This window comes from Catharus ustulatus, chromosome 2, assembly GCF_009819885.2.
Source record: "Catharus ustulatus isolate bCatUst1 chromosome 2, bCatUst1.pri.v2, whole genome shotgun sequence".
In the NCBI taxonomy this organism is placed as follows: Eukaryota; Metazoa; Chordata; class Aves; order Passeriformes; family Turdidae; genus Catharus; species Catharus ustulatus.
Genome location: NC_046222.1, coordinates 93,050,805 through 93,076,357, shown reverse-complemented (window position 1 = coordinate 93,076,357; position 25,553 = coordinate 93,050,805). Strand labels below are relative to the sequence as shown.

Below are 25,553 nucleotides of genomic sequence, written 5' to 3'. Positions count from 1 at the left end.
ATAGTGCCTGACTTACTGCTTAGGAGTCTGAGTTCAGCCTTCAGTCAGATTCTGGCTATGAATTTTGCTGAAGTGATGTTTTTCAGAGCTCAAGTATAGGCGCATGGATGGCTTTCTTCAATCAGCAGCCAGCCGTTCTGGCTGATTAAAGGGCTGTTTTGAAAAGCTCTGAAGAGTCCCTTTTAGCTGTCCGCAGCTGGAGTCATCATGGAAACAACACAGGGGGTAGAGGGAAGAGCATTTTCTAGAAATAGGAGGAGGGGTGGAGGGAAATTGCAGAAATGAAATAGTGAAAACTAGTCCCGAGCTGACCATTTCTTGGTAATTATGCAAAATGTATTTCAGGAACAGCTGCAGCAGGGCTCAGCAAAGATTTCTGGCCTTACTTCTTAGATTCCACATGAAGCTGTTTGAAAAAACTGCTTATATACAGTGCAATATTAATATTTTGTAAATGAAACCAACAGAACTCATGAAGGAAGTATTTCTTGATAGCTGTTATGGGCTGACTGTAATTGTGCCCAGTCCAGATGCATGTTTGCTGAAAGAGGATTTATGTCTCCCTGTTGTTCCATTAACATTACTTTGTGACTCACTTGCTGACTCCTGAGTCGTGGCAGTGACTACACACTTCCACATGCCCTATCATTTAGCTCAAAGTTCTCTTCATCCCATGCCAGTTTGAGTGTGCAGCCAGAACACAGCTCCATCCCAAACCACAGGATCTACTACCTGGCATTTCTGAGAAATTAGCCCTGCTTCTAGAAGTCAGAAGAGACCAGTTCACAGGGCTGAGGAATTTTGCACAACCCAGTCCTGAGGTTTTGGGCAGCAGTGACACCTTGCTGTGTCTTGGCAGCTTTTCTGTACTGAAGAAAGGAATCATAACTCTCTTGTCTGGGCTTTGGGGATGGGGTTTCCTTCTGGCCCCCCACCTTGTGCCACCCAGCATGACCAGCTGAAGGATGACTGAGCCATGTGCAAATGAGATTTGGAGAAAGGGGTCTGCCAGCTCTTACTTTCTCAAGTGGGCTTTGTCAAAGCCAGACTTCGTGGGACAAGCAACTTCTGCAGCCGGCTCAGAGCTGGCATTCACTAAGGCTGCTGAAATTTAAGTAAAAAACCAGATTTTGGATTTTCCAGTGTAATGGCCAACACTGAGCACTGCCAAGGAGAAGACATGCAAAGTTCTCAAGGAAAAGCAGAAGCCCAAAGAAAGGCAGGCAAATAATGACGTGCTTTGAAATAGAACATGTGCTGTGTCTTCATCATGGAGCTGAAATGTCAATGTATTCACTGTTAGGTACTAATGTATAATGCAGCCACCTATCGTTTGTTGTACATTAGTCATGTCTGACTACTAGACTGCAGATACTGTAGAGTTAAAATTAATGAGCGCATCCATTATTCAGCATGTCTGAGCTACCTGCTTTTTCTTAAGTAGAAAGTATGATTAGAAGGTGTGGATCCAGCCTCTGCTAAAATCAATGGGAGTTTTCCCCTGGCCATTGAGCAAGTTGTAGCAGGCCCTCACTACACTACACTACAGAATATCTTTGGGTTGCAGTGCATATTCAGAATTCTACTTACACAAAATGCTGATACGCTTTCCCTCCCAAAATAAAATGAACCTGCCCTGCCCTTCTCCCATCTAACCTCCTTAGCAAAATACCACTTCCAGAAAAAGAGAAAGAAAAAGAAAGAAGAATGCCCACAGAAGAAAGTGTGATAAAGGGGGAAATCTCCTCCAAAGAAATCTACCAGAATTTCAAGCCTACAAAGGTGGTGCTGTCATGAGTTGTCAGAGGTCATGTTAGTGCTGAGACAGATAGTTTGGAAATTTCATTTTGCCTATTTGCAAAGCTGAATCTGAGAGAAAGGAGGTATTCTTTTAAGAGTAATTTTAAATAATTTTTCCAGTGTTCTTTTTTGCATCATCCCTGGAACTAGGGTAGTTTTTGGTGAAGCTCACAGGCAAGCTGAATCCCAGCTTCATGAAAGTATGACACCCCTTGCAGCATTCAGAAGCTGTTTCTGGATGAGTTATTGGCCTCTAGTAGGAATTATTCATCACTTCCTTCCCCAGAATAGTCGACTAATGAAACTTTACATTTCCAGTAAATGCAGATATAAAAACATGAGGTAAAAGCACAAGCTGACTTAAGTGTCAATGCCACTAATTCTTACTTCTTTTGTCTTTGGGAGAGTATTGAAGAGTTGGAAGGGGCCTGTTGACATATAGGAAGTTAAACTACTGTGTGTAGGAGCCTAGACAAAGATGCTGGAGGACAGATCCAGAAAGGAAAATCACCCTTTAAGTTCTGTAACTGACTGGTCTTCATAAATTTGTCTTCTAAAATGTGCTGGCCATGTATTTGTGTGCTTTAGATCTTCCAGCTAGGTGGGATTTGCTCCTTCGCACTGGACAGTATATCATAATATTCAAGCAGCTAAAAATGCAGGATTGCTAACACCAGTAGATCACATGCAACATTAGGAAATGCAATGTATTTTAAAGAAATGTCAAAAAGAAAAAAAGGCAAACTTAAAATGGTAATAAATATAGCTACTTAATTGTAGAATTGTTTTTCTGTCTTTGTTTCTTTGTTTGATTCTCCATTTGGAGTTTTGTTGGGTTTTTTTTCCCCCAGATTACATTAGGTTCTTCATCTAGATCTCGCTCTACAGATGGTCAGCTGTTCACTAGGCACAGAAGTACCAACACTGAGTCTCCCCGGACATCATCTGACAGCACCATCTCCCCGACAGCCAATTTTGACACTCCACCTGAGCTTTCTGCTTTCCTGGATAATTCTGCTGCTAAACACAAGCTTTTAATAAAACCCCGGAACCAGAGATCCAGTAGAATAAGAAAATTTTCTCAGGTATGTGTGAAAATAAACAGTGCCACTTTTGACACAAACCCAGAAAGTTCTTACTGGATTTTGCACTTCAAACTCAGACATGACATAAAGTCATTTTGTTGCATGGATATTTCATTGGGTTTAATAGCTGTTAATAACAAGTATCTGAAGTAGACACTAGGAACAGATTAAATATTACAAGTTTACCTGCTAGCTTTTGATGCAGTGCTTTATGGAACAATTTCTTCTTAAATTCACTGTGCAATACAATTTAGTATCCTGTTTGTGATGCAGAAGTTGGATTGATTGCTGCATTTCTTACTTAAAAGATTTTTTTTAAGTGTTATGATGAACTTGTGTACTTTTCCTAGTCTGGAATATCCTGTAAAATCTTGAGTCTTTGGGAGACTACGCATGGCGAACTGTTTTAACTTCCAAAATATAATTGGTCTTATATTTTCAAAAAGTACAGCAAGAGTAAGTTTTGGCCTATTAATTGGAACCAAATTCTGTACATTTAGACTGTTCTAAATTCAGACCTCTCCCTGCCCCAAAACCTGTAAATCCTTTACATGCCCTATAGAGATTTAAAGTAAGTCTTAAACAGAAAAAAAACAAATGAACCCACAATAAAAAAGAAAGTGCGTGCTATTTTAAAAAGGCTATTAAAAAGTGTATAGTACTAAAAAAAATATTTTTTTCTAAACACCATTTATCTGATCCTTTGTCATATTTTGTGAAGGCATAGCTTAGTTTTTCTTCTTTCTTTCTTTCCTTCCTCTCTTTTAGACCTAAAGTTGTCAGCTTTTACTGCAGTATTTTACTTTATTGTTCATGGTTTTTTTCAATGTTTTAAATACCATAAAACCATTAATTTGGCTTGCTTGTTAGCAGAAATATTATTCCCTCTGTCTCAAAATATTACTAGCTGATACTCTGTATTTCTCCAAATCTGTGAGTGACCTTTCAGCTCGGTAGAGCACCGCTGTGAGCAGCACAATGATGAGGCCAGTTATTTTGAAAAACACATAAAGCAGTAATTCACTGATCAATGCTTCTCTTCCATTCTGACATTGTTACTAAAATACAAGTGCTTTGTCCAGATTCCCTATAAACTGCCAGCTGACTGAGCCCTTCTGGATTCCCACAGACAGTGTTCACATGTTTTGATAATACAATTTTTAATATTTCCTTGCCCAACTCTGCCTGCTTGCCTTGCTTCTGGCTAACTGGTATCTTCTGCTTTTATATTCTTGTGTATATGGATTGTGAATGCAAGTGGCATTGCATCTGGCTTTTTTTTTGCAATTGCATTTACAAAACAAGAAGTCGTAGGCACCTTAAAATATCTTTTACATGCAGTCTTTGTGTTCTTAGAATTAGGGCCTACATCCAAAGTATATATTTACTCAGCAAGCTATGGTGAAACAGTGAGCTAATACAGGCACCATATGAAAAGGCATATTCAGCAGCTCAGTACTGTGCTTTCAAATAATCCTGTGTATTTAGCCAGTCCTCATATCAAGTTTAATCGCAAGACCTCACAGATAACTACATATGAATTTGCCAACTTTTTAACTAAATATGAATTTATAAACTTTTATCAAACAGTTTCCCTCTTGAAAGAAAAAGAAGGCTTTTACACAAAGGAGGCAAGGCTGTAAGGCTGTATGACAGTAGGTTGGACACAAGACTGCTGTATGGGGCAGATACTCAGCTGGAATGTAGTGTCATAACCAGATGGATTTGTTAGGCTTTTGCTCTTGCTTCTATGTACCCTTTCCTCTTCAGAGTCATACTTCAGGAAGAATGGGTTGTTTTATTTTTAATGCTATTATGGAGTAGCAAAATACAAAGGGACCGATTTTTCTCTTTCAAGTGTTTCTTTTTGACTAAGAGCAGCACAACATAGGCAGTATGCTCTGGAGAATCGATTGCCAAGGACAGTCCAATGGCCATTTTTCTGATAGGCTTCCCATCTACAAAGCCATGAAAGCACTAGTTGTGCATAAGGAAATGTCATGTATTGCTTTTATATTGGTTAAATACATTATTCCAGGATCTGCTTAATTAAAAAATCATCCAGCCTGTAGGTTAAGAAAACTGCAAGCTTAGCACTGGAGGCTTAAGTATTGCCTTCCTCTCTACGATCTCAGCTGTAAATGTAATAATGAATAAGAAAAAAAATGAAGCTGTACATGATGATGGGGCTTTCTGAATTTCTTTTTTACAGAAGACCCAGTCTGAATCTCTGACTGATTTGAGCTGTACCCCAGAGGAAGAAGAAGAGGATGATGCTGTATTCAAGCCCAGCAATCAAGAACTGCCATGCAGCACAGCTGCAATACAGAATGTGGCTTCCTGGACAAAACCCAGAATGCCTGAGGACCTCCCCCCTGCTTTGAGACCTGTGATGACTCAGCCTGCTTCCGAGTCTGCTGTAGGACAGGAAACCCTGCTACCAGAGAATAAGCCGGAGGACTGCCAACCAACACTGGAAATGACATGTGAGGAGTCTGAGCCCTCATTTCTGTCAGAAGGCAAAGACTCTGCAACTTCTTTCTATTCCAGTTCAGACAGAGAAGTACAAAAGCAAGAAGATTCCTCAGAAACACTGGTTCTATTGTCTGGGGATGTGTCAAATCAAGAAAATAAGGAGCTTCCTACTGTGTTTCCATTAAATAAATTACCTTCTGAAGAAAATATTTCAATTAGTAAAAATAGCATTGTTTCCTTGGGAAGGTCAGAAGAAAATAAACAGAAGGATGATCAAGTATCTGTGGAAATGCCCTGTAATAAAGGGGCAAACAAAGAGTTTACGCTGTTGACAGAGTCCAGCAAGGAGTTTTTCATGGATTCTTCTCAGCCTACAGACTCATTCCCTGTTTCACATCCTGCTTCCTCAACGCAAATGGGATCATCTACTTTCTGCTCTCTAGAGAAAATAAAGACTGCACAGGAGGCAGCTGCTTCTGATAAGGAGAACAGCCAGTCACTGGTCCACAAGGAGGAACAGTTGGGGAAGAAAGCTGAAAAGGCAGTCAATGAACTCAATGCCTTCAAAAAATTTTCTGTTTCCTCTGCACGGGAGAGACCAAGCACCAGAAGCCTGTATTTCCCAGAAAGATCAGAGTTGGAAACCCCATTAAATACTGGATTCTTCCTGTCCAAAGCAAAGGTCTCCTCAAGAAATGAGAGGCAGCAAGACAACTTCCAGAAGGGATTAGAAATGGATGAGGAAAAAAGTGGTAGCAAAAAGGAGACTTTGCTGCCAGAGTCCTACTCTGACAACACAGGCAAACCCACAGAAATTTTGGCCAGTTATGTTTCCCCAGCTGTTGATGCAGTACCAATGCCAAGCAGTTCTTCAGTGGTATCTCAGAATCAGCCAAGTTGTAAAGATAAAAGTCCTTTTCAAGTGAAACTTAGATCCACCTCACTGTCCTTGAACTATGGAGACAACTCACCACCAGAATCAAAAGGGATTAAAAGATACAGTGCAGAATTTAATTTAGAAAATGAGGGATTGACTTCCTTTCTAAGAGGTGATAAGGCAGAGATCAGAAAAAGAGCCAATACAAATACTGGTGATTCTTTAAATGAAAAGATCAAGCCCAAAGCAAAGTCCTCTGAACAGCTTAGTAGCAAACCTCCATTGCCTAAAAAGCCAGTGTTGCAAAGCATAACCATTCCGAACACTACTGCAAGCAAGGAGAAGCAGGACAAAGCTATTCACTCTCCTGAATCCAGAAATGAAGACAGAGACTTGGAGAAACAGTCAACTGCTTGTAAAGTGCCTGGTAAGACTCCCAAATTTTATAAAGTTACCTTCACTTGCAAAGAGTGACCTTACCTGTGAGAGAACATGAGGCTGCACTGTTGTGTCTGCCTGGTGAGTGTGAGCTGATGGCTCTGCCTTCAGTGATGTTGCTCCCTTATTTTCCCTTGCTGGAAAGATTGTCAAAAAGACAGCAGGGAAGAAACAGCAGACAGAAAAAGATATTTTTACCTCTGATTTTGAATTTCAGGGTATTGTTTAAAGGATGTTCAAAGTGACACTCAAAAAAAAAAAAATACACTAACACGTATTGCAAAACAGAAATAGCAAGCCACTAAGTGTCCCCATTTAGAGCTGCTGCATGGCAATTCAAACCCAAGACCAAATATTAAATGTGGTGCCCTGTGCAGGATGAGTGACTCAGACCTCTAGACCTTCTTTTTCCCCATGGCATTGAGGCAGAAACGCAATGAGGCCCTGTCACTGCCTGCCATGGTAAACAAACCATTTATTTATTGCCTCCTGTGAGCTTTTCTTATTCATTTATCTATCTTTATCATTACTCATTCCTTGTTTAAAACAAAAATTAACAACCCTGAAGCTTCCTGGAGTTCAAAGCTACGAGACACCACAAGATCATATCTACTGCAGATTGTTATATTTCACCCTTTTCTCTGTATTATATAATTGGGTTAGAGATTAAAAAAAAAAAAGTCAGACCTCTGGAGACTAATATACTGTGGGCTACAGGCAGAGAACAGAAAAGTCTGGAAGAAGCACCTCTGTCTGAGATCTTTGCAATGACAGTAAACAAGCTATGTGAAGCACACTCAAGCAGTTCTAACAGGAGACCTCTGCTTTTCAGAGAACAGCCAAGAGGGGAGAAAATAAATCTTTAGGTCTTCTGATGTGTGGAAGAAAAATCTTGCCTGTCCTGGACCTGTCTGGGCATGGTTTATTGTTGAGAATGTGAGAAGATGCTGGCCAAACAAATAATAGGCTCTCACTATGTCATTGCAGAGCTTCTCCACATTGGGTTTCTCTTCTCTGTTTGGGGTCTGGCTCTGAGCTTTGGAGTAGGGAAACACCAACACAGAAGAAGATCTTAGAACATGGGAGGCCACTTGTCCCCTAGGGTGACCAAAGTCTCTTCCTAGCCCCAGAGACAACTTGCTGATGCTCTGAGTGACATCTGATTCCAGTTGTCCTCTGCTGCGGCATCACAGACATTTTTGCAGGACTTTGGCCACATTCAGTTTCCTGTTCTCCCTGCCTTCATAAAGGAAGGGATTCATTAAGATCCATAGCTTCATGAGATCCCCACAGCCATCCAGCCAGAGCCTCCCCACCATCTGCAGGCAAGGCAGGATGTAGCTATACCGATATATAGATACGTATATAATCCAAATACTTCCTTTAAAGGCGTTTCCCCCTCTGTGCTGCCCTGAGAAGTTGATGATTTGTAGTGATGCCCACATCTCTGATGGACTGAGATTTTGGAGAGGGTCATAAGGGGCAAGAGAGGAGAAGACAGCATAGCAGGGTTATTCTGGCAGGGTATGGAGGACAGCAGTGGGAATGCTCCCTCACACAGCCCTTTATCACATCCCTATTGCTGAGTCCTAGATGGACTGGAATGTCTTCCTGTAGTGAAAGACAATGAGTGTTGGAGAAGGAAGAGGGGGAAGAAATGAAGGCAGGGAGCACATTTTCCCTCCAGGCTTCTCCTGTGGCTGCTCAGCCCTGGGATGAAGGAGACTCTGCCCTGAGACGCAGGACTGCCCTCTGCAAAATAGTTTCTGTGGGTGAGAGTTGTGCCTTGGTTTCCCTGATAGAGATGTAAGCAATTGGAGTTTAAGGGTTAAGAAATCCTGCTCTGTTCCCCTCCACCTGAGAGTATTACACCAAATCTGTACAGCATGAGGCTGTTTAAAATTATGGTTCAGATTGGTCTGTGATGGCAATTCGTTTTTTTCCTTATCTACTGTCTTCTTTAGAACCTGACCAAGTACCTCCTTGTGCTAAGTTGCCACATCAGCCTGACCTGGCCACCTAAGTCGTGGGTGAATGAGGTGTGCCCACCTCCTCTGAGTGCCTTGGAACCACACCAGCTTTATTGGGAAAAATTGGACAGTAACCTCAAAAATGATGTCCCTCCGTGCTGCATAGGAGAATTATGGGATGTAATGTGGACCTAGCAGGGTAATAGCTTTGCCCAAACAATTTATAGCTCTTTGAAAAGTTTCCCTCAGCTCAGTGAGTGGACCTTATCTTTGCAACTGCAAACAGGAGAAATCTGACAAACACAATCAACACAGCCCCTCATGGATCTATGTATCTTATCAGGCATCTCTGGCCTCCAGATCTGCCTGGACACTCCTGTTTTTTCCTTACACCCACTCAGCCCTCTACTAGCCCTTGAGTTCATCAGCCTTTTCAAAGACCTGTGGTCACCATCAGGAGAAAATTTATGCTGTCAGGGAGTTTCTTTCCACTGCATGTTAGGAAATCTGTGTGCTGAACAAGAAGACAAGTTGTGAAATGCTGATGCAAGGGGATGCAGTTCCCTTCTCATGTATGCTCATTTCAGAAAAGTCAGTTTGCTGCATTACTGAGGTCAGCAGGAGCAATGTGGTTCATTCAGTTCATATTTTAGCTTTTCAGCATTCTCAGTACCAAAGGAACAGGAGAGCTGATGGGATGCTGGTTTACCACACCAGGTGAAAGCAGCACTCCTGCTCCCCAGAGCTTTCTGTGCAACTTTCTGAGGAACTAGTGAGGGATTGCTTTACCTCTCTCAGGTAAGCAAGGAAGCTTAAAGTAAGCTCTTTAAGGTCTGTGTGAAATTAGTCACCCCAGGAGGAGTAATTTTTAGTCTTTGGAGCTAAAGGCACAAGTCCTTGAAAGATTAAAAGGTTAAGCTGTTGTTTGGAGTTGATACATTTTGCTGTAAATCCTGTAAAGGGCAGAAATAATTACTATATGCTAACAGGTTATTACAACAGCAAAACCATAAGCAACACTTGCCTGAATCTACATATTAAGATAAACAAAAATCAGCAACTGAGGAGCTGTAGTGGGGAGACAACCTCTGAAAAGAGAAAAAGAGCTCAGGGAAGAACGATGGATGTTATGGTGAATGAAATTGGTGTGTATAGTCTGGAAAATACAGGCTCTGGAATGACAAGAGAAGTGTTTTTCTGTACATCAAAAAGTCATTGCTTTAATGCTGTCCTGGCTACAGCTGAAAAACAAGCTGTCTCTCTTTTTTTTCCCAAAAGAAGTTGCTTTGTCAGTTGTGTCAGGCTATTTTGTAACGTGGCTGTTTTCCAGCAGTGAAATAGACTTTGATGCAAACATTTTCTTGTGTAGAAAAGACTCTTCTGGCATCAGTGGTATAGATCCAATCAAAAGTCAAATATCTCTCAGAGCAACTTAGGGAAGAAAAGAAATGTCAGAAATACATAACCAAATCTTTAGAATAGCTTTGTCTTAAATTAAGGAATTGGGTGTGTATACTGAAATCACCATGTTGTGATTTAATAAACAAAAGGAAATATGTAGGCCAGGATATTCTAAATGCTATATTTATTTGTAAAGCCCTTCTTAAAATAAGTTTTATAAAGGAGCAAAGATACAACAGTGTGGAATTAAATATGCATGCATAAGCAGTGTTATAAAACAATGGCAGTTATATACAGAGGGTGTTATCTCCCTGTGTAAAGTTGTTTAGATTAGTTTTGAGTATGTTTGCTTTTAAAACACTCAGGGAATCCACAAGCTAGCTTTGCTTGCTGTTAGTGGTTTGACTTTCAAAAGATTCTAAATTCTGTCTCTGACCTTTTGCCTGCACACATGTACAGCAAGAATAACCACTCTTTGCAGTCCTTGCAGGCAGAAGATTTCCAAGTATGAGACTTGTATGTCATAAAGAACCTCTGCTACAATTTGTGTGCAATGAAGCTTTTGGATGTAAAGAAAACAGGTCTCAGATTTAAGGAAATCTGAGGCCATCTCTAAAAAAGACAAAATTAATCCCTAAATCTCAGGGTAATAGTTTAATATGTCTTTGCTGTGTTTATCCATATAAGCAGCAGACACAGAGACGTACATTTGAATACATGAAGTCTGTCTTTCTCTTTCTGTGTGTTTATAAACCCATGCACAATAACAAGTCAATCATAGTTCTTTTTGTACATTAAGATTAATATCTTCATCTTATTGTTCATACCTGCATTAAATGGGGTTGCAGCAGGGGAGTTTCTCCCACTAGAGGACCACTAAGGCAACCAGCCCTGATGCTTTTAGACTCAGTGGAGGAGAGCTCAGGGGATTCTCATCTGCAGGAGGGAATTGAGAAGGTGGCTATGGTTCACTTGGCTTCAGAGCTATCCTCAGTGCTTGGTCTGGAAGCTGTGGAAGTGGTGAAGAATACAGACAGAACAGCTGACCTTGTGACTGTCCCGTGTGTGTTTGCTGGCTGTGGGGAAGACATGAAGGGAAGGCTTCAGCAGCCCCTGGGTGTGGTTTCAAGTGGAAGCAGAGGATCTCAGAAGCTTACATTAATTGCAGGCTTTAATACATGGTGGCATTATGCACAGACTGGCTTGACATGTTCTGACCCGGTATCTTTCCATTGTTGGTGGCTTATCCCAAGGGGAAGAAGGGGCTCCTCTCTTTCAAAAAAGCCTGAGGCCAAGCCAGCTCCAAGGAAACCAAGGAAAGATGCAATCACGAGGTTAAAGCTGTGAATGAATGAGAGACAAATTGCTGCCAGCAATATCCTTTATTAGCTTATGAAGTTACTAAGGAATGAGTTGAATAGCACATTGTTTAAAATAACATGTTGTAATATGAAATGAAGAATATTATTTAGATTTTAGTTTTATTCTGCAAATCTCTCAAGTGTTACATGGAAAGAAGAGGCTCAGCCCTGCTTCAACAAAGGAGGAGTGAAACACAGAGCATTTGTCGTGGCCTGTCTGTCAAAACTGACTAAGCTTTGCATGGATGATGCCACTGCTTGCATTTTGTACTTCTTTGTTGTCTCCCTAAGAGTGATGTTTACCAGCTGGGAGTTTCTGTGCCACCTGCTGTGCATGTGACATGCAGCAGAAGCAGGAATTAAAATCGTCCTTTTGAGTACTTTTGGTTTCACTACGGCTACCCAGTTCCTTAAACGCTGTGCTTTGCCGCGTGGTGAACCATAAAAGCACATGGACTATCCCATGACTAGATAAGACAAAGCTTGTTCAAGGTGATCCGTCATGAACACAGAAAGATGTGTAAGGAGCACTCCCCTTGAGAACAGTCACTTCCTTGGAAAGCTTTTTGTCTCCTTGTGTCCCTTAGGGTACCAAGAGCTTCACAGGACAGTCTCAGGTCACCTTAAACTGGTAGCTCTCTTCATCATGCTATCTCCTGGGTTACTTCACCACCTTTCATCCTTCTGGCTGGAACAATGGTGCATATATACTGCCAAGAAACCTTATCTAATTGGAGGTGGGAGGATGTAAAGGACCTCTGGGCAATGGGAAAGATAAAAAATAGTAAATATACCTTTTCTACCCCTTACAGTAATTCTGGCTGATGGATGTGGTAGCAAATCCTGTGTGAGTTGCATCTGATTTTTTTTCTGAAGATAAGGCACTCCCCCTGCCTTGTCTGCCTGACTGGCTTTCTGCAGCAAAGACTCTCACAGGAACAAGGGCAGAATGTAATTGCTTAAAAATACAATAAAGCCTCTCCCTGCAGCAGATCAGTTCTTGATCCTCTGTAGGTGATTCTCCTCTGCTGTCCTAAGTTGGCCTGCACAAATACGTAGAAAATCTTCAGTATTATGATAAAGAGCTTCTGTTCCTTACTATCAAAGGGTCATTTGGATACCATCTCTTATGGAATGATACCTAGCTCTAATTTGGTTGCCTTCTAATTGGCATGACTAGGATGTCTGGCATCTCATCAGGAAGAATTGCCTGAAGAGTAAGGGTGCTTGGTGCCTTCATTAGAGAGTCTGCCTTATGAAAAACATTGTTATAACACCAGCCTCCAGACACAGCACTGCAGGACTGGGAACCCTATTGTGTCAGGCAATGCAGAGTGAAATAACATCAGGATGAATCCTAAGTTCATGAGGATGACAGAGAAATGGAAGCACAGGTAGCAGTAAGACCATTACATGTAGTTCAGTAAATAGAGCATGGGAATAGCATTCATTTTGTCAGTGTGGATTGTGTGGTGGAAGCAGAGGAGAAACAACCCTGATATTTACATAAAGCCCCTGTGGCGTGACAGGGAAAATGGGACAAAACACAAAGGGGGATTTGGAGTATGTATTCAGCAACTAAGATGTATATCACTGGCAGCATCAAGGCAGAAGCCAGGTTCCCAGTATCATCAAAAGTGTGGATGGATTGAAAAGCACCTTCAGGATAAAGACATTGGAGTTTTTGAGCTCCAAGACATTACAAACAGTGAAGGAAGTTAGAAAGGTGATGGAAGAGCATGCATGTTGTGGTGTGTCTGCAGCTGTACAGCCAGAGAGCTGCTCCTCAGCTCTGAGGAACACGGGACATCACCTTCAGTGGTGGCAGCTCATCTGTGTGCCACAGGAGCGCTTTGGGAGCTGATGAAGCATAGCACGTGGTTTTACTGGGCAGTGCACTAATAAGTCCTGCCCAAATTGCCCACCACCTGAAAAGGTGCAGATGACTGCAAGCAAAGGAGGGAATGTGATGACAGATGCATTAGCAGACATCACATCATTTCAACTGTGTGGTTTTACCTATGAAGATCCTAATGAGGTTTGTCCTAAGATACTGAGAGTAGATGGGCTAGCAGACTTTGACTTGCTGGTGGTTATCTTGGAGAGCTGTGGGAGTTAAGGGGCACTGAGTGAAGTGTACAGAAAACCATTCCGGATGAAGTGGGGTAGTCCTTCCATGTCAGCTGATACTAACACTGTTGCATCTCAAGTGCCAGTTCTGACCATCATATTTGAAGGAGATTTGAGCAAAGTAGGACAATTCCTACAAAAGAAAGAGTAATCTAGAGAATATGATTAATCAGAGAAGTTAAAAAAATAGGGAAAATGTGGTCTAAGTCTTCAAATGCATAACAGGCTGTTGCAAGGAGACTATGAGTAATCTGCTCGTGTCCATAGTGTGTAGGAGAAATAGTTAAGGATTTAAATTAGAACAAGGAAGATTTAACTTACCTAATAGACCAAAAAGAAGAAAAAAAAAAAAGTAGAAAGAAAAGAACCATGCCATAGGAGAGGTTGCCTAGGGAGACTCTGAGACCTGTCCTGTTTTTGGAGAATTAGATACCTATTTGTGAGGAAACAGTTTTTATTAAACTGATCTTTCAGCTGATCTTGTCTTGGAGTTGAAGGATAGACTACATGACATATTGAGATCTCTCCTAGCCTTATTCTTTATCGTCCTGTAAAATGAGATAAAAATGAAGCAAAGAGAGCCAGTGGAAGGCAAAAAAAGACAGCTGTTGTCATGCAAAGATGGAGGTTAGGTGGGATGTAGAGAATTGGAGTAACATACTGTGCAAGAGGGAGGGAAGCTCTTTCAGTGTTCAGGGGCCCAGTTTTATCTGTCCAGAGGTTTTCCTGCAAGATTTCACGAGGTGAATGTGAAGGGAAATGCAAGCATCAGCTGGCAAAACATCTTGCTTTGGCATTAAAGCATGTGTTTTTTTCTCTTTTTCATTTTTTAGCTGACACAGGCTTTATAATGTTCTCTTGTTCAAATAACTACTTTCTCTCTGGTGAGGTATAAAAATGACTTGAGAAAATCCCTGAGCAAAGCAAGTTTGTGGGCTTTCATAATCTGCCTGTGTTGGCAGACTCCAGCTCTTGGGAGTGCATCATCCCTTTTATCTTCCATGCCTTCATGAGGCATCTCAAATGTGCCTTCAGAGACGTTTGCCTACTTTCCTTTTCAGGGCCACATTCCGCCAAGCTAGACCACAGTGCTCCCACAGGGTCCCACGGCTGGCTCTACATCAGCAGAGCACCTGAGCCCCCCAGGGACCCTAGGGCAGTGATCCTTTCTGGCTGGGTCTGCCTCCTCCCAGGAACCTGAACAGGATGCTGACTAGGTAACAAACTTTTCCAAAGAGCAGGACCACACCTGATTTGAGGACAAGAAGCTTAACTTCTGCTCTGAAAAAGCCTTCTGTAAATTTTGATACATCAGTGGGCAGAACTGGCTGGGAAAGGTGAAATCAACCTTCTTCTGTCTAAGGTTTTTAGTCCTGTTCTTGTTCCTCATTTAAACTACACAGAAACTCTACCATTTGTTGGGAAACTCAGTTTTGTCTTCAGTATGAGTCAAAAAATGGAGAACGAGGGGAATGGAGCTGATGGAGCTGCTGAGGTTTTTCTCTTGACCAAGTTCTGTTCAGCGAATAGACAGGATTTCCCTTCTCATAATATTTGAATACAGGGTATTTCTCTTTCCCGTAACGTTGGACTCTGCATGTCCTTAGGTAGCAGTTGTGAGATCAGCAGGTTAGTAGTTTTGACTTTCTTCTCCAGAAATTATCTTTTTCTTTTTTTTTTTTTTTTTGTTGTTGCTCAAGTCTCATTTCTGGTAGAGCCCAGCAAAAGTTACTGGCCTCAGTGAAGACCATGGTCAATATCAGCAGGAATAAGTCAAAGTAACCTCACATCAAAAGACCAGAAAGTCCGTCTGATTTTAACAGCACTTCTGTGTGCTCAGACACCACAGACTGCTGTGCACAGGCACCCATGGCACCTGCAGACTCCACGGAGCTGGGTGGGGGGGTTGCTTCTAAAGGGATGGAAGAAAAGCAGGAAACAACTAAGGCATGGGTTGCTTCTGCATGGGAGGAAGCTGCTCCTAAAGGGGTGGAAGAAAGGCAGGAGCCAGTCTAAAGCATGGGCTGCTGCTGCATGGACATCAGAAGAGTGGGAGCTGAGGGCAGCCACAGTGGGGAAAAGGTTTACCTTTACAACACTGCAGCCCCTCTATGTCCACCTTTGAATTGTCTGCTGCTTGTCTCTAAGATACTGTGGAAGAGGAAGCAGAAGGGGCAGACCTTGGGAAATGGGTATACTAGTGAAGTTTGATTCATGTTCATCTCCCTCACGTGAGGGCAGTGACACTGTGACTCCAGCTGAACAAAGATGCAAAGTTTCTCACAGTAGAACGACAACTTAAACCTGTGAGCACGGGAAAATTGCTCTCTGGAGACCAAACTAAACAGAATTCCTTTTTATCCAGGCTGGTTTCATATCCTGGAACCAATCAGTATATTGAGAAAGTATAAGCTGAAGCTTATTACAATACTTTTTCCTATAACCATGTACATAAATAATCTATCAACAGAGAAAAGCGTGCCTTCCCTCGTGGCTGCTGAAGACTCTGGAAGAGATCCCGACACTCCTACAGAGCCAGTCTGGATTTCCATTGCAAGGCAAAAGCAGAGGGGCATGCATCAGGAGAAGGAACTCGACAGAGAAAAGCTTGTGGCTCCAGATAACAAGTCAAATACAGAGAAAGAGAATAAAGGAAATGAACAGACAGAGGTACTTGCAGTACAAGTTTGTAATGCTTTTGTATCACCTTCTGTAGTATTCTTTGGATCTACTGCTATGTTAACAGTCATGCCATAATGATTACAGATACTTAATGAGTGTAACTTTAACTAACAAAGACACTGCTTTCCTAAATGTGTTAGAGATTCAAAGTTCTCTGATTGCTCAGATAGGTAATTTTGTGTCTCTGAGAAATCCTGGAACTACGTGAAGTGTGTAAAATTTCTTGGCATACCTACCAGATCTGACATGTGTATTGCATGCTAAAATATCCAAAATAAAGTGCTCAACTGTAGTCTTTGATTCTCCTCAATGCAGAGAAAATATGTTCTCTCTAACTATTCTTTTAAGCACAGCCTTTAATTGAACTTCTTATACCTCCTGACTGATTTAACACTGAATGAACAGCTTGGTCCGAGAAACTTCTAGGTAACAATTTTTAGAGCCCTGAGAAATAGGATAGCCCTGAAACAGGATAAAAATAACTTTTGCATTTGCAGAGAGTGCCAATATATAAATTCTGGTTCCCTGTATATGGGTAGTTCAGAAGCCTTTGTGGTGCCATGGAATATGGGCTGACACTGCTTCTTCAGAGATCCCATGCAAAACAGGGCAAACCTGTGTTTGGCATGGATCCAGAATATTAACCTGCTGCCTATTTTATATCCTGCACATGTAAGAACCCTGCTCTGATGCAGGAGCATGTGTGTCCTATACTAGTATGGCATTCCCAGTGCAAATGACCTACTTCCTTGCTTCAGGTGGTACTGCTAGAACCCCAGACAAGTGTATAACACCCTGGAATAAGAGATGATTTCTAGATGATGAAAAATAGAAGTGGTTAGATTAACAAGAAATAGTACCTGATAAGATGTCTAGGTCAAGTTCTGAACTGCAGTAATGCCCAACATGATCCCAAAATACAGTTTCTATGTCAGAACAGGAAACTCCAGATTTTAGCTGGCAATGATCTCTGAAATTCATGCCATGAATTTTATTTCCCTATAGCAGCTAGCAGAGAAACATGCCAAGATGCTTCTGACTGCAGCATGTGAGGCTTGGTGCCACTGTACTACTCCCACTTTCTCTTTCTCCCACATGGCACCAGGCACTATCACTTCAGAGTAGTTTTTGATACTGGCAAGAAAATCTGTCAGAGGATGTGTTTGACTTATTTTTTATGAAAAATCCATTTACCATCAACTGTCCAAAAATACAGTTCCCTAGCCCACAAAATTTGGGAGATGGAAGGAAAATATGAGAGAATGGGGCCATTTCCAAATCCATTTCCAAATCCTGTGTATGCTTGTAGAGATGTGCAAAGGACTTGGAATACATTTTGTAGTGAAGACTGTAATTATCTACTCATACCATTATGAATAAAAGATATGGAGGGAAAATTTTAATTTGTAAAATTGAGTATAATGGATGTTCCATGAAAACACTGTGACTTTCTGAACAGGTATCAGCTCAAGAAGGGAGAGGATTGGGACCAATGTCTGCTTAATTGTGGCAGGCTCCCCAGCCACTACTTTGCTACTTCATGTTCTTCCAAACTGAGCTCATTCTCCTTGAATTACTTGGATTTTATCCCTCTGTGTGCCTAGGGGCCAGTGAAGCAACAATGGAGCAAACCTTCACACTCGGCACCTAAAAACACTTCTGAAGAGCAGAGGAAAGACACCAAGCCTGAAGCGAAGTCCCTGCTGAGAACTAACTCATTGTCACATGGTAAGAAACAAAATGCTTAAAATGTAGGCTGTTACCTCACAACCTTGTCAAAAGAAATCCTGCTTGAGTGTGCTGCGAAAGGAGAAGGGGCTAGATCCTAATCTCTTCCTCAGCCCCGCATCAGCCAGAGCAAAGAGTTTTCTCAGCACTCATGTCTGGGGTTTCATTTGGTGTTTTATTTATTTATTATTTGAGGTTTTATTTATTTATATTATTTTGACCAGTTTGATTACAAACAAAAGAGTAAAAAGGGGTAGCCAAAAGAAAGAAAGAAGTGTGAATCAAGAACTTCAGGCCCTTTCAAAGGCCCAAATACAGTAATTTCACGAATACAAGCCGCACCAATTTGACCAAAATTTTGGTGGAAACCCGGAAGTGCGGCTAATATTCCGGGGCGGCTAATCTATTAACAAAATTCTAAAAGCTGCCAACACGGAAGTGAGAGCCCGCGGCAGCCCCAAGCCAAACTGGAGCCCGGCCGGCCCCGGCAGAGGTGGGAAAGCCTGGCAGAGGCGGGGCCAGCAGTGTGGGGGCGGGCGGCAGAGCCTGAGCCAGCAGGGCGGGGGAGCCCGGGAGAACTGGGGCTAGCAGCGCAGGGGAGCATGGCAGAAGCAGGAAGGCCGGCGGGTGGGGCTGCCTGGCAGCGGGGGAAGCCCAGCATAATCGGGGCCAGCAGCGTGGGGGAGCCCGGCGGTGCGGGGGCCTGCAGTGCCGGCCAGGGCGAGGAAACGCGGCGGCGGTGCAGACGGGAGGGGGCGGCCGGCGAGCCTGGTGGCGGCGGCGGCAGCCCTGCCGGCGGGGCGAGCGAAAGCGGCGCTCGCGAAAGCGCCGCCGCGAGCCGCGAACCGCGAGCCGCGAACCGCGAGCCGCGAGCCGCGAGCCGCGAGCCGCGAGCCGCGAGCCGCGAGCCGCGAAAGCGCCGCCGCGAACCGCGAGCCGCGAACCGCGAACCGCGAGCCGCGAAAGCGCCGCCGCGAACCGCGAACCGCGAGCCGCGAAAGCGCCGCCGCGAACCGCGAGCCGCGAACCGCGAGCCGCGAACCGCGAGCCGCGAGCCGCGAGCCGCGAGCCGCGAGCCGCGAGCCGCGGAAAGCGCCGCCGCGAACCGCGAGCCGCGAGCCGCGAACCGCGAGCCGCGAACCGCGAGCCGCGAACCGCGAGCCGCGAAAGCGCCGCCGCGAACCGCGAGCCGCGAACCGCGAGCCGCGAAAGCGCCGCCGCGAACCGCGAACCGCGAGCCGCGAAAGCGCCGCCGCGAACCGCGAGCCGCGAACCGCGAGCCGCGAACCGCGAGCCGCGAGCCGCGAGCCGCGAGCCGCGAAAGCGCCGCCGCGAACCGCGAGCCGCGAACCGCGAGCCGCGAGCCGCGAGCCGCGAAAGCGCCGCCGCGAACCGCGAGCCGCGAACCGCGAGCCGCGAGCCGCGAACCGCGAGCCGCGAGCCGCGAACCGCGAGCCGCGAACCGCGAGCCGCGAAAGCGCCGCCGCGAGCCGCGAACCGCGAGCCGCGAAAGCGCCGCCGCGAGCCGCGAAAGCGCCGCGGGGCGGGCGCGGCGCTCGCGAGGCGCGGCGCGGGGCGAGCGAAAGCGGCAGCGGGGCGGACGGCGAGCCCGGCGGCGGCAGCCCTGCCAGCCGGGCGAGCGAACGCGGCAGCGAGGCGGTGCTGACGGGAGAGGGGGGCCAGCGAGCCCGGTGGCGGCGGCAGCACCACCCGGCCAGCCCCGCCGAGCCGTGGCGCTGAGCTGGGCCACCCGGCCCCGTCGGCAACCATGAGCGGGCCGAGCCTGCCTGGCCCCGCCCCGAGCCAGTAAAGCCCGCTATGCCGCGATCCTCTTACTAATTGGCCAATTTGTGAAAGCTGCGCACGGATTCTCGCGACGAACGAAAGTGCGGCTAATATTCGGGGTGCGGCTTATCTATTGACAAAGACAGCAACATTGTCGAGGCACCGGGGGTGCGGCTTATAATCCGTGCGGCTTGTATTCGTGAAACTACTGTACTCTATCCGAGTGTAAAATGTAAACAAAAATATTTACAATAGCATTCAATTTAAAATGTGGCTTCCTCAGCAAGCTGAAGAATGGTGTGATCACAAACTGTCTGACCATCAGTCCTCCCACAATGAGTTTGTTGTAAATCTCTTTGGTAAATTAAAATTTGAAAGAAGGGCAGAAATTTTTAAGTAATAAAATTCCTGTGAGTTGGGGGCTGAGTAAAGGAGGAATTCACAAGTGAATTCTTTAGCTAATGAAAAGACTCTCTCTTCTTTGGCCTGGGTGTTAACATAGGGCGCAGCAAGGAATCCAGGTCATCATGTTAAGTTTTGGTAAATTTAGGGATCAAAATATATTAGTGATGAGAAAAACATTGTATTATTTAAAGCACAGAATGGTAATTTCCTCAATAACTTATTGCACAAGAAGCTTCCATGTGAAATATAAATATTTTCTACCACAGGGCAAGGCATGGAAAGTATTTAATAAAAGAAGGTGTTTAGTTGCATAGCAAGCGTAAAATCTCCATGTACTTTATTCACAGTAGCTCCATCACCTGCACTGGTGGATAAGGAGGAAATAAGCCACTTGAAGAAAACCAGTAATGCTGCTCCAGATCAGCCATCGTGGATGGAGCTGGCCAAAAAGAAGTCTCAAGCTTGGAGTGATATGCCACAGATTATAAAATAGAATGATGCAAACAAGTAGCATCTTTCATAATTAAGTCACCTACTTAACTGAACTCCTACAGACCAGCTAATCACAGTGAAGAATCTCTTGATACAGAAGGGTTTTATTATACAGCTGTGGAGAAAGCGTGCAATAGGTGCAGTCAAAAAGTTTACCTTCAGTTTTGTAGCAATCAGAATTGCAATGGCAATGGATTACTTAAATTATGCTAAGGACATACTTACACTTTGGAAAATAAAACTTTTGCCTTATGTATTTCCTGCATTTTCTGCTTTTAATGATGTTTGTATCCAAACAGGATCTTTGCTAAACTTTGCTGAACTTCTGTTGTTGCTGGAAATTTCTATTTGTTGTGGTTTTCTCTGTTTACAGTTATAAATTGTGCTCTTACATCCTGATTCTCGTGATGTGTTTCACTGGAATCATGTGACACTTTCTACCAAAGCTGTTCAGCCTGTGGAGGTATTCCTGAACAGCTGCTAGTGAGTGCTCCATTAAAATGTGTTGCTTGAGCTGCAGGTTTGCCTAGATAAGCCAGTGGTACAGTTTCTGGGTTTAGGTTACATTTCAGGGGGCACAAATGTGCACATTTATGTGTGACTATGAAAAAAATTCCTCAGTTCTTTCTGTGAGCAACCTTGGTTGCACAGTGCTTTCAAGCAGGCAAGCAGTAAGGAAATGGAACTGCAGTTGGAAGCTCATCAATGCATTCACAGTTGCCTTCCTATCTGGATTCATCTGGATGCAACTGGCTTTCCTTCCTGTGAAACCTCATGCCCAGTCAGGAGGATGGTATTAGTAACAGTGGTCAATATGAATTTAATTAAAAATTAAGAACTGAAAATCCCGCAGCTAAAGTTCAAACTGAAATGCTGGGGAAAACTGAATTTCATCACAGCACCAGCTTCACATATCCCCCCCACATAATCTTAATTCCTCTCATTAAAAACCAGTAACATACAGATAAGTGTCTGTACTTGACTACCTTTATATAACATCCTCGTGCTCATTGGCCTGAATCTCCCCCACCAGTCTGTGACTCCCACTCATGAAGTCTCCTACGCTCTTCACCTTTGCTGGTTTAGCAAGATTGACAAGATAAATCATTTGCTGCTGATTGACTGAAACTACTCTGAACATATTTTATGACCTCCCTGTGAGTTACAGAAGCAAAGGACAAACCTTGTGATGCCCCACTGCTAAGACAAGCATTTAATTTTGTTTATGCATGGGTGAAGTACTACCTTAGCACTGCAATCCCTAGATTTATTTATGCTTCTATTAGTGGTTTTTGTTTTTATTATCACATTAGGTTCTTTTTGGAAAAATGTGGGAAGACTTTAGGAAACGTAGGATTTTCTAGCACCTGCATTTGCAATTTTGAAATCTTGTCTTCTCTACAGAGATGAGAAGGAAAACCTGAGCTCTTGGTAATGAAAACTGCATTGAGTAATGAATAAAGAAATACAGAATTGAGCACGTGAATATCCAAGATGTTGTTGAAGGTTTTCAGTCAGGTTGTGTTCAGTTGTTAAAACCGGAGGAGGAAAAGCTAGTTTTCTGTTTGTCAGAGCCAGTGAGCCTGCATGGCTGTCAGGGTCAGCCTGCACGGCTGCTGGGGTCCTGAATGGGGCCATGCACAGACCTGCTGCAGCCCATCACAGAGCTGTCAGTAGCCCTGACCCAAACAGGGTTCTGCCAGCTGTCCCAGCATTTTCTCCTTCCTGCAGATGGCCAAAGGTAGTGTGAGATACCTGCTGAAATCACAAGTGGCAAGACAGCTCTCTGTCAAACAGATCCACACCAGAAATGGTAACTTAATTACAGGACATGCAACCTTGGGCTCAACTGCCCAAAGGCTGGTTGTGCAAAAAACTTCCACACTTCTCCCCCGTGAGTAAGCATGCACAGTCCTTAATCTCAAGTGGTATTTTTTCTTTTTTGATATTAATATTCTAGGACCTACAGCAGAAATAGGTAGATTTTTGAGATACAATAGAAAACATCTTAACTCCCTTTCTTTTCAAAATATCCTTTCTAAAATAAATAACTAATTAACATAAAGTGTAATGTTAAGATATGCTATTACCTTTTGTAGCAATCTTGAAAAAAAACCCCAGTTTCTCTATTTAAGGAATATAACATATAAAAAAAGACCAAATGTGTACCCTTTAATTATTGCCGCTCCATGGAAAGGTTTTCTGGAAATGCAGTTAGAGGTATATTCTGTCTTTTTACAATTCCCCCCCTGTTTAAAACAATTAAAACTGCAAGAACTTTTGCAATCAGTGGTCTTCTTCATATTGTCCCACCCCTGAAATGGCCCTGGCCTTTGTGCAAGAGATGCCACTTGGCCACTTGAACCTCTGATATGACAGCCAGGGAAATTTTTATTTTCTCACAGTGTTGTTCTGTCTCCAGATTTCTAAGACAAAGGGTCACGCAAGTAGGGCTTGCTGTAGGTGTCCTGCAGCAGACAGGCAGAAAATAGTTTTAGAACTCAGGTATTTTTCTGTGGTGAAGTGGCTCATTTGTGGAACTAGAAAGATGCAAATAAAAATGTAGTTCTCTCCTCTGTATGAACAGTGAGTTATGTTTCACATGCGATGCCACCAGAAAAGCCTTTCAGATCTGATCAGCTTTCCTGAGGACATCATTATACTTTTCCAGCTGAGAGGCAATATGACTAACTCAGGCTGATCCATTTTGCTCAGGCAGCTGCAACATATATTGCTAGAATGTAACATCTAACAGGGAAATAAAATGTAAAAATTCACCTTTTGTTCATGACTCATGCACATAAACTAACAGAGTTGGTATTACAGTCAAAGAACAACAACAAAATGGACTTGAAAAATAGAAGTTTCCTCTTCCAGAAATACTGCATGAGACATCTTTGGCTTTCTGTTTAATGAGCAAGGTGTCTTCCCAGCAGTGAAGGGCCTCACATAATGCAAATGAAATCATCTATCAGGCATCTTTCAACACAAAACCCCTAAATTTGATTATTTATGCAGTTTAATAGTTGATTTAGCCTAATCAGCTACCTCCCAATGTTTAGTAATTTTATGTAAAAAAAAAAAAGCAACTAAATTATTTTAAATGGATAGTGAAGTGCAATTTTTAACGCCAAAATATCCCTTCAGTCTTTACTTTGATATGGTGTTTTGTATTGTGCTGCCTTTGACAATAAAAACTGTTGCATTTTTTATCAAGATGAAGAGGAACATAAAATCTTGTTGCCAGTGAAAAAATTCAGCAGCAAAGTAGCAAGCAGCTTGCTGTGATTTTGCAATGTTATTAATTCTGTCTTGGTCTCAAGGAGCACAATAAACTTGCCAAAATGTTTGCTTTGTATACATGATGAGCCCTCTGCTGTGAGTAACAAAGGTTTAATTATAGGATTTTGTGTTTGTGGTTAGGAGATAACTTTTGTACTGTTACAGAGTAAAAAAACCAAAACAACAAAACAACAAAAAACAATGTGAAAAACTGGGCAGTGCTGTGTGTCTGTAAAAGCCCCAGGGGGGAATGTAACCCTGTGTGATCCTGCCCAATGGGGCTGCTTGAGATTAACTCTTGTAGGAGAAGACATTTTAGCTCCAGCAGGGCACAGGTCTCACTCAGGCTCACATACACCCAATGGTTGCCAAGATGCTCAACAATCATTCAGATCTCCTTCCTTTGCAGTATCTTCCAGCACCTTTGCTGCAGATTCTAACTCTCTATGTACACTGGCTGTATTCCCAGAAGAAAACCACTCTAGCTCACTTAAGGCAACTTAAATGGAGATCATTCTGGGAAATGCTGAACTATCTCCCTCTCCAGGATCCCAATTCTCTCTCTTAAGGATTGTTAGGAATGCAGCTAAGAGCATTTAAATATTACTGAAGCAAAGTGATTGGAGACAATTTTCCTTCCATCTCACTCACCATCACACTGAATACTTTCACTGTTGATTTCTTTTTGCTTTGTTCATTTACCTCTGCAAATAAATATAAAGTGGTGTATTTTGCAGGTTCAGAATTCCACTGAAGCGTATTCAAGGTTGCTGAGCAAAGTACTGTGGTATCTTAACTCATTGTAACCAGTCGTCTCCACATTTTCCCAAATATGGCTTGATTTCTCAAGTTGAGAATTGACATGCAAATTACTACCCTGCCTTTGAGAGTCAGTTCCTCCTGAGAAACCTCTAATTTTAAAAAGGAAAAAGAAAGAATTCTCTGTTCACTGTCTACTAAAAAATGACACTGCACCAATGGGTCCAGCAACGATTGCCAGCACGTAGCTTTTACACTGGCATTTGTCACCCATGCTGGCAAGACTGGGACAAGGCAAACGGGCCATCCATGCTGCTCTTGGGCCAAGCAGCAGAAAACCATGGTCCCATCAGAGATGGCGAGAAGGCAGAGGAATCCAGCAAGCCCCTCCTTTGCCCAGCACGATCTGTGCTGCCCTCCCCAGCCAGTAGCTGGAACCAGACCATGCTGAGGTGAGCCAACAGTATTTACACATCTCTGGGCTCCTTCTCCAGTAATGGGACTGTTTGTGCAGGTGGCAGTCCAAGGTGCTCTGAAGATTTCAACACTCGTCAGAATTTAGCAGTTTCTGAACTGCAGAGCAAAGTTTGTCCCAAAGTCAGGCTCTGGTGATTATGTCTCCCAAAGAAATCCTATTTCCACATTATTTTTATTCCTCCTGCTCCAGATTTAATGAGACTATCAGTAAATCCCTCCAAGTCATTGCCTACATTGAAGAACCACGAAGAACTGTCTGGAAAAAGCAGAGGAAAACAACCAGAGTTATGACAAGAGAAGAATTCAGTTAATAGCCCTTCAGGAAAATAAAAGCCACCTTTCTCAGCAGAAATAACAGAGACTCCTATTTAATAAGCTGTTGGCTCATCCTCTCTGCACTCAGCAC

At 43.3% G+C, this 25,553-nt stretch overlaps 1 protein-coding gene across 3 annotated transcripts in view; it reads left to right on the top strand.

Annotated features, from left to right (window-relative positions):
- The window catches only part of CRACDL (CRACD like), a 47,063-nt gene extending 23,076 nt beyond the window's left edge, over positions 1–23,987 (top strand). For 2 of the 3 annotated variants that reach the window (XM_033052726.1, XM_033052725.1), the window contains 5 exons: positions 2,652–2,885; positions 5,098–6,664; positions 16,008–16,207; positions 17,824–17,947; positions 20,485–23,987. In XM_033052726.1, coding sequence (XP_032908617.1) covers positions 2,652–2,885; positions 5,098–6,664; positions 16,008–16,207; positions 17,824–17,947; positions 20,485–20,630 — 2,271 coding nt within the window. In that variant the 3' untranslated portion in view covers positions 20,631–23,987. The remainder of the gene's footprint in view (positions 1–2,651; positions 2,886–5,097; positions 6,665–16,007; positions 16,208–17,823; positions 17,948–20,484) is intronic. The other variant, XM_033052727.1, reaches the window with a different exon arrangement.
- Positions 23,988–25,553: the final 1,566 nt, after the last annotated feature.